Source organism: Schistosoma mansoni, chromosome 6 (assembly GCF_000237925.1).
Source record: "Schistosoma mansoni strain Puerto Rico chromosome 6, complete genome".
Taxonomy (NCBI): domain Eukaryota; kingdom Metazoa; phylum Platyhelminthes; class Trematoda; order Strigeidida; family Schistosomatidae; genus Schistosoma; species Schistosoma mansoni.
Window position 1 is genome coordinate 1,516,647 of NC_031500.1, and position 9,399 is coordinate 1,526,045.

The 9,399-nt window shown below is 39.3% G+C and overlaps 1 protein-coding gene across 1 annotated transcript; it reads right to left on the minus strand.

The window, feature by feature from the left end:
- Positions 1 to 3,318: 3,318 nt before the first annotated feature.
- Positions 3,319 to 8,109, minus strand: Smp_089320 (hypothetical protein; the record flags this gene model as incomplete). The annotated part of the gene is made up of 2 exons (XM_018797903.1): positions 3,319 to 3,858; positions 7,783 to 8,109. The coding sequence occupies 2 exons, from the start codon at positions 8,107 to 8,109 to the stop codon at positions 3,412 to 3,414; spliced, it is 774 nt and encodes a 257-aa protein (XP_018652899.1). The 3' UTR covers positions 3,319 to 3,411.
- Between the last annotated feature and the right edge of the window lie 1,290 nt (positions 8,110 to 9,399).

A 9,399-nucleotide genomic window follows, 5' to 3' on the forward strand; every position in this document is an offset into this window, starting at 1 on the left:
CTGACGAGTCCCAAATAGGACGAAACGCGCGTCGTGGATTCCATTGCTAGCCACTATCCATCTTCGCTTAATAAAATCCATTTTTATTCTATGTATGTAAACGAAATATTTTAGTTGATTTCATATGATATGGATAACTATATGTTCCTATTGTGATCCGAAAAACTATCCAGCTTCGATTTAAATCAATAAGATACTAATGACTAGATCATGAAGATAAACTAATGTGTTTACATTCGAAGAATCTAGCACTGATAGGATCGATTTTCAAAATGTATATCCGTTATACAACTAATAATATGCAAACATTTTAAGATGTTTTTATAAATGCAAATGAAATGTACTTAGAAGTGTAGTCGAGGATGCGTGTTTCGCCTTATTTGGGGCTCGTCAGCGGGAATGTGTCTGCATCACAGAATTTATGTTCACTCTAGGACTCCAACCCACTACCGTTCGCTTCAAACGCCATCACGTTTTCCACTCAGCTACCGAGTCCTGATAGCTATATGCTTGTGCAATGAGGTGAAGTTGGAATTCATTTGGCATTGTTTGTTTGAATCTTCCGATTGATGTTTGGGACTGCAATTGATCAGTCTCTCTCTTACTGGCATACGTGCATACTGTGCGCATTACCTCGATATAGCCATAAGTCACAAGCTTTTTAAGCAAAGATGGATGTTGGCTAGCAGTGGAATCCAGGACGCGCGTTTCGTCCTCTTATTAAAATTATTGACAACTCGAAAACACGAAGACCATAACGAATTGAATAAAAATTTATTCCCCTTATACTAGTGAGTGGCTATCGGAACTCACGTTAGACATTTCAAACAAAAGTTACTAAGTTCAACTTTCAGTGTGAATGACAATTCTGTGTTGTTCAGTAATGTATCAATGTAATAAATCCTAAACAGAAAGAAACGTGCATCCTGGATTCTACTACAAGTCACATCGAGTCAATCCACGAAGGATGTATATATGCCAACTAAAACTGATCAAAACTCAGGAGAAAATATATACTTAATCTAAACCACCATTGAAAACCTGGAAGCAATGTGTTAGGTCGGCTTACAATAAACTCTATCAGAGCCTCCAGAGAGGCTCATAAAGAGCCCAACCAATCAGCGATTAGTTAGAAGCTATGCTACTAAAATAATGAGGTCCTGATTGGCTGTTAAACATACTGCTACTATGGAATCTCAAGGTCTTTTAATTACTATAAAACCCCTGTTTTTCTGTACATAATTGAACCTTGTAGTAAAGTGCTTCTCTGATACTCGTGTCTTCTCTCTGGTCTTTCAAGTCGCTGAGTAGTGCTAGCCTGGGGTTATCCGAATAGCTAGGATCCGAATAAAGCGTCCACCCTGCAAGTTATAACAGTGGCGACGGGGATTTCGGTAAAAAAAAAACAATTGTTGTCGGGGTTTTTGGTACACACAAAAATACAACAATTGTCGTCGAGGATTCTGGCAAAAAGAAATACAGCAACCGAGACGTGATTTGGTAATCAAACAAGCTGTAATAATTGCCGGTGAATTTTCGGAGTTATTATTATTATCAGCAGAAAAAAATGACGATTTCTTTAGAACAGGCGCTGATAATCTTAGAGCACCGGCAACAACAGATGCTAGCCTTCCAGCAGCAACTATTTGAAACAGTCTTGGACAAGTTTTTCAATAATGGTGCTAAAATGGCCGTCCCAGAAGAACGCCCAGTTGAGGGTTCATTTCCCTTCACATCTGATGGAAAAGGCAAAATGGGTAAGTTGGCCGGTTCAGAGCAAGACAATATCTTGCTAAATGCACATGAAACTGTGACAGTATCAGATGTCAAAGAAAAACAAGGTTCCGTAGACAAAGCCCTGAGCCCAGAGTCTAATGAAGCACCACTCAATCCGCCGATTTCTGAAGACAAACTTCAGTCAAAATTAAACTACGGGTTACATTATATCGGCCAAGAAAGCTGGAATGGTGCACATGATTTTGATGAAAATTCTTATGAAGATGAGGAAACTAAGTCGGTTGAATCAAATGCTGATCAAAAACCTAAGGCAATTTCATTAGGTGATGATTCCCCTAGCTATCAAATATCCTCCAGTGAAAATCTTAATGAATTTGATGGAGATGTTTCAGAAAAGCCAAATTCCGATGACCTAAAATCAAATATCGATCATCATTATCTATTCATTTCTAGTGGATTCTGCATTCAATACGAGAAATGTGTTCTAAATAAAGTCATATTAATTGTAAATTGGAGATATGAAGATCCAACATTATTTCGTGGGGGAGGAAATGTTGGAGAATTTCAACCTACAGATAATTTTTTTAAAATCAGAATCTAATCTTCGAATCTTCAAAAAAAAGGGAGGTGTTAGGTCGGCTTACAATAAACTCTATCAGAGCCTCCAGAGAGGCTCATAAAGAGCCCAACCAATCAGCGATTAGTTAGAAGCTATGCTACTAAAATAATGAGGTCCTGATTGGCTGTTAAACATACTGCTACTATGGAATCTCAAGGTCTTTTAATTACTATAAAACCCCTGTTTTTCTGTACATAATTGAACCTTGTAGTAAAGTGCTTCTCTGATACTCGTGTCTTCTCTCTGGTCTTTCAAGTCGCTGAGTAGTGCTAGCCTGGGGTTATCCGAATAGCTAGGATCCGAATAAAGCGTCCACCCTGCAAGCTATAACACAATGAATGGCCAATTCATCCTAATATGAGACTCTTCAGATGTGCTTATCCACTATCCGCAAGCAGGACACGAACACAGAACCTTCAGTCTCGCACGCAAACGAAACAGACTTCCGGTGCCCTCCAGATTTTCATTGAAGGTCTAGCTTCGGTAGACTCATGAATTCAACTATTATAATTACTACGAAATTAAGCAACCATTCACCATTGTCTTCAGTAAGTTATTATCTCAAAACAGACCTGGTTGAACTCCATCGGTTACTGCTTCTCACTAGAACTCCAGGAAATACATCATGGAACCAGTCACTAGTGAGCACATGATCATTGTCAGAAGGAGTTTTATGGAGATTTTAGTAATTTTATAGAGTTGAGATCATGAGTTAGTTGAAGATAGACCACAATGGAAAACCTGGAAGCACTGGACATCCATTTTGTCCTATTATAGGACTCTTCAGCAGTTCGCATCCACAATCCCGCCTCACGAGATTCAAATCCATGATCTATCAGTTTCGCCCGCGATCACTTAACCAATAGACTACTGAGCTGGCCAGCATTCAACAGCACTATTGTCTAACTTCAACCAATCCACAAATCCCCATTCTGACAAAAAAATATCATCAAAATACCTTTACAAATTGAATTACTTTATTTCATTTAACATCAATGAACATCAGTATTTGATTATGAAAGTTAAATGTATTGGATATTGTTTCCATGACTATCTTATATCAAATCGGGGAACATGTGTATGATTGCATCTAACGATTTGTATTTAATCAATTGTTCTGTTAATTGTGTCATCTGATGATGAGAATTAACACAAGGGTAATCTATTCCATTGGGTATCTCCACATTCAAAAACTTACATAATGGTTCCCAACCATCACCAAGACGAAGTACTAGAAGACGATCTGATGGTACAGTTTCTTGTACCAATCTATTATATTCATCATAACATTCAAGGAGTACTTGATCATCATCAAAATTAAGATCATCTTTTTGAAATGCAAACTTTAATGAGTCTTCAGTTAATTTATAGAAATCTGAATTAAGTCCTAAGACTTTATCACCTTCTTCAATTTTTAATTTCCATGGATCATTTGATTTGGGTAATACTACTTTACGTAAACTATGTAACCAATCATATTTATCACGTATTGTTAATAGAACCTGAAAGATGGTATAAAAGAAATAATATATATATTTACTTGTTAATTCATATTTGAAACATTGAATGAATGGACTAAAACATGTACAAGTTAGTAATGAATTCAGGAGACTGGAAGTCTTGACAGGGAACGGTGGATCAAAGGTGGCACTTGTTAGCAAAGGACTAGTAGTCACCTTGAAGGTAATGGTGCCATAGTTGAAATCATGAGTCAGTTGAAGCTAAACTACCATGGAAAACCTAGCACCGCTTGACGGCTGTTTCGTCCTATTATGAGACTCCTCAGCAGTGCACGTTCACGATCCCACCTCGCGAGATTTGAACCCAGGACCTACCAGTCACGCGTCAGAGGACTTAACCTCTAGACCACTGAGCTGACCGGCATCCAACGGTGTTCATGGCTAACTTCAACCAATCCACGAAGTTTGAGCAACCATTCACCAATTGTCTTCAGTGAGTTGTTATCTCACAACACTGCTGAGGAGTCCCATAGTAGGACGAAACGGCCCTAAAGCGGTGCTTCCAGGTTTCCCATGGTAGTCTAGCTTCAGTTGACTCATGATTTTACTTATGAAAATACTGAAATCTTCAAAAAACCCCTTCTGATTATAATGATGTCATATCAGGGATTAAAGTCCTTATCGTTCGACTTCAACTTGACCTATGGAATTAGAGCAGCGCTATGAACTGGAATGGGTAACAACGAGTATCAATAAATCATGGGATGACATGGACTGGGTTAAAGGAACGAAAATGGGGAGAAACTTGCTAACTTATTGGCATTCAACAAAATGTTTGTGGTTATATTCGCCCACATAGGCATCCACAAAACTACATAGGTCTCACTGCATCACACGACAATGAACCAGATCTATCGTAAAAGTTTCCGAAGAACCATAGAAAACATCGGAACAGTGAGGGGAGCTGACATAGCTTCAGATCACTACGTGGCGGTTGACAAGATGAAAATGAAGCTAAAGTAGCACTGGACAACGGGACAAACATTATTACAAAGGTGCAATCAACATTCTTTCGACATACTGACAGACTAAACAAATTCAAGATAACTCTCAACAGCAGGCTCCAAGACTTACAAGATCTACTTAAAGAAGAAGAAACTATTATGGAGGACAACTAGATAGAGATCATAGAAGTCTCAACTCCAAAATATCAGTAGGCTCTGGACCGGGAGAAGCGTCGTCATGAGGAATGGATCTCAATCGAAACCCTAGACAAGATTCAAGAAAAAAGCCAGAAGATAGCCATTAACAACAGCCGAACACGAACAGAGAAAGTCAAGGCAGAGACCGAATGCTCAGATGCAAACAACAAAAAGAGGAGCAGCATTAGAGCTGACAAGCGAAAATACGAGTAAGACCTAATAATGACAGTGGAAAAACGTGAAAGAGACGGAAATATGAGACAACTACATGACACAATGAAGAAACTGGCAAGGAAACATATAAAACCATAATGACCAGTCACTGAGATACAAGAACAACGGAACAGGTGATAAGACCAGCCTCCCTAAATCCTCTAGACGTCAAAGCTGTACCCACAGACATCCCTGTAGTTGTCACTCCACTAACGATCGAAGAAACCCTCTGAACGATATCATCGGCAGAAACTTCAGGTAGAAGTGACGTTATCAAATTTCTCCACATGTGGTTCACAGCTTGTCCTGTACACCTCGAGGTGTACAATTGTTCATTTACATGTGTTATTCTGGATCTTCATTTGTACCAATTTCGATGTTCTTACTTTGTGTCGTCGGAATCTCAATGTCAAACTGGTTTTGCAAGTATAAGTAATAAACAATTCCAACACAAAATTCATTTCATGAATACTCCATAGGGTTTAATCAATGTCATCGTTGAGTTGAACTTTTTGTTTAACAATCAGTCGTCTAATAGATGATGCTGAGATCATAGGGTAAGTAATAGTGAGGTTAGACACAGGGTATTAGGGAATGATGGTAAATCAGTTGATGAGGTCATGAATCTTCATCGACTGAGATGGTTGGGCCATGTGTTACGTATGCCTGAACACCGATTACCACGACGCGCTATGCTGACTAGCGTAGGGGATGGTTGGAAAAGAGTTAGGGGCGGCCAAAACGAAACGTGGCATCAGTCCTTGAAGTCACTAACTTCTAGTCTGAGCCATGTTGGCAGATGCAGACTACTTGGCTGGGGTCCGCGTGACTATCGTAACCAATGGTTGGAGACTCTAGGTGACATGGCTCAGAATCGATCACAATGGCGCAGGTGTATACACTCTTTATCTTCCCTTAAACCTTGAGATTGAAATTGCTTCATAACTTTCTTCCTTCCTATACTATATCCTTATATACAACCTTTCTTTAATATACTACCACCACTAAATTAACTATTTCTATGAATTCGGTGTTGATCTTGTTGTGCTAACGAGGTATGGCAACTTGGACCGATGCATAAATGTGCCTGGTCCTACGTTGTAACTGACTGACTGACTAATAGATGATGCGCACTGCTGAGGAGTCCCACAATAGGACGAAACGGCCATACAGTGCTTCCAGGTTTTTCCATGGTGGTCTAGCTTCAATTGACTCATGATTTCAACTATATAATAGATGAAACAACGATCTAGTTGAAGAAAATGTTAGACGGCTGTATGTCATATTTAGTTATGCTATTCAAACCTAAAAATATCAATTTGAATATTCCTCCAATAAAAAAAGAAAAAAAATAGCTATATCAACCATCATAGTTGTTTGCTAAGATCCATGACTCTTTGAAGATGCATCATTTATTTATGTATTTAAACACATATACATTGGTACAAGGAGGTACGAAATAGATGTGCGTCACATTAAATCATTCGATTTATGAGATAGCTGAGATACTGTCCGGGTGCACAAACCGAAACAGGTGATTTTCTTAGGAGGCCATATCCGGAGCCTTTGACCTAAAGGTCTGATTCACAAGGCAATGGAGCATCGTGAGGAGATGCAGTCCCATGGTAGCCGGTGACCAACGATTGATTCATACGCCATCTGTTCCCTCAGGATACTGAAGCAAATGGGCACCATTGGTTTGAAATCAAGGTTTTCCAACTCCCCTAGGTGACGTTTCCGTGACCACCAACCCGGTTAAAGCACCGGACATTCGCTTTCCGTCCTCTCAAATACGTAAACAACAGTAATGACACGAGAAGGCAGTGAGTAGGACTTCCCTGATTGAGGCTATATACGGGTGGCCATGTGAGAGCATTTCGAGAGGGAGAGCGGACTCTCCCCACTCTCGGCTATACCAGGGCATTCGGAGGCAGATAAATAGATAGATAGATAGATAGATAAATAGATAGATAGATAATACATCGTTACATGATCTATTTTAAACAGCAGTTGTATACTTGAAATACCGTTTCGTCCTAATAACGAACTCCATAGCCGTACTCATCCACAATGTCGTACGTGAGACTCAAACCCAGAGCCTTCGATCTCAGGGTCAAACATTTAACCTCTCTCCATTGCTGAACCGGCATCCAATGATGTTAATGTGTAACTTCAACTAATCTGAGATTTTTGCGCAATCGACTACCATCGAAAACTTCGAAGCACTGAACGGAGGTTTCGTCCTATTTTTTGGGGGACTCCTCAATGCGCAATGGGCATTAACGATCCCGCACCCGCGAGATTCAAACCCAGGATCTATAATATAATCAATAACTAGTAATTATAATAACTCGGCCTGTAGCGCCTCCGGGGGCTACTGCCGGTCCCAAGCCCGGGTAAAGGAAGAGGGTTGGGCATGGGGTTAGCGATCCTATCCCGTAGAAAACCAACTCGCTAAAAAAGCGCTAACCAGAACCAGTAATTATAATAAAGTTTAATGCATATATATATATATATATATATATATATATATGAAATATTATAACATTACTTTAGCATTAGGATATATATTCATTAAATCTTTATAGAAACCACATGTTGGTAAATCCGTAGTTGCTATGTAACCATCCAATAACTCCTTTAATTTATCATATATTGCTATGGTTTTTGTTGTTAGTGGTGGTGGTGTTGTTATCATATGACTATCATGAATGAGGTTTTGCCATTTAATGATGTCTGATTGTTTATTAAATATAATTTCAAACATATGATAACATGGTTTATGATAAATAATTTCTAAGGCATTCTTTAAACTTTTTGTTCCAGTTCTCGGTAGACCAGCTGAGATAACTTGGATTGTTGTTGAAGATTCGATCATTATGGATAAACTGTAAGATGGATATGTCGAATGAAATACTCGTCTAATATGTCTGTTCTTAACGTATATATATACCCATTGAGTGAGAGAGAGGTGGATAGATAGTTGGATGGATAGGAGGAGAGAGATGGAGAGATAGATAGATAGATAGGGAGAGAGAGATGAGGGGAGATGTATAGATAGATAGATAGATAGATAGATAGATAGATAGATAGAGGGGATTGATAGTAATATCACGGCACATATTATCCCCTACCACCCCCTTTTTTCGAAAATGAAGGATATAAAAAAATTTAGCAATTGGTGATTGGTGAACTGGTTTTGAATGTGTGTGTGCCCAACTGAAAGTGAACAAACATTTTGTCACCTGTAATGATTTTTTTTAATTGAATGTAAATGGTGCAGCTTTGTAATTTGATTCGTTCAAATCGCAATACAATAAAGTGCTTTTATTGGATGTGAGAATTGACATTTTGTGCTATTATGGGACTCCCCAGCAGTGCGCATCCACGATCCCGCCTCGCGAGCGAGATTCGAAGCCAGGATCTACCAGCTTCGCGCCGGAGCACTTAACCGAATGTTTCCTTGAGTTCTAGTGGGAAGCAGTGACCAATGGAGTTCAACCAAGTCTGTTGTAGAGATATCAACTCACTGAAAACAATTGGTGAACGGTTGCTCAACTTCGTGGATCAGTTGAAGTTAGACATTAACACCGTCGGATGCCGGCACAGTGGTCTACCGGTTAATTGACATTTTGACATTCGATTATTATTTATAATAATTAACTATTTTTGCATTGTTCCATCAGAGTTTTGAAAAAAAGTTAACTTCAAAATCCATCAGACGTCTAAATGACATTTTAGATCAGAAGGGGTTTTGTGGAGAATTTAGTATTTTCATAGTTGAAATCATGAGTCAATTGAAGCTAGACCATCATGGAAAACCTGGAAGCACAGCTTTAGGACCGTTTCATTCTATTATAGGACTCCTCAGCAGTACGCATCCACGATCCCACACCCGCGAGATTCGAATCCAGGACCCACCAGCTTCGCTCCGGCGCACTTAACCGATAGACCACTGAGCTGGCCGGCATCCAACGGTGTTAATGTCTAACTTCAAATGATCCACGATTTTGAGCAACCGTCCACCAATTAAGGAGTCACATAATAGGACGAAACGGCCGTCTAGCGCTTCCAGGTTTTCCATGGTGGTCTAGCTCATGATTTCAACTATAAATGACATTTGTCACTGTATCGAATTTTTCAATGCAGTGATAGATCTCATAAGAAA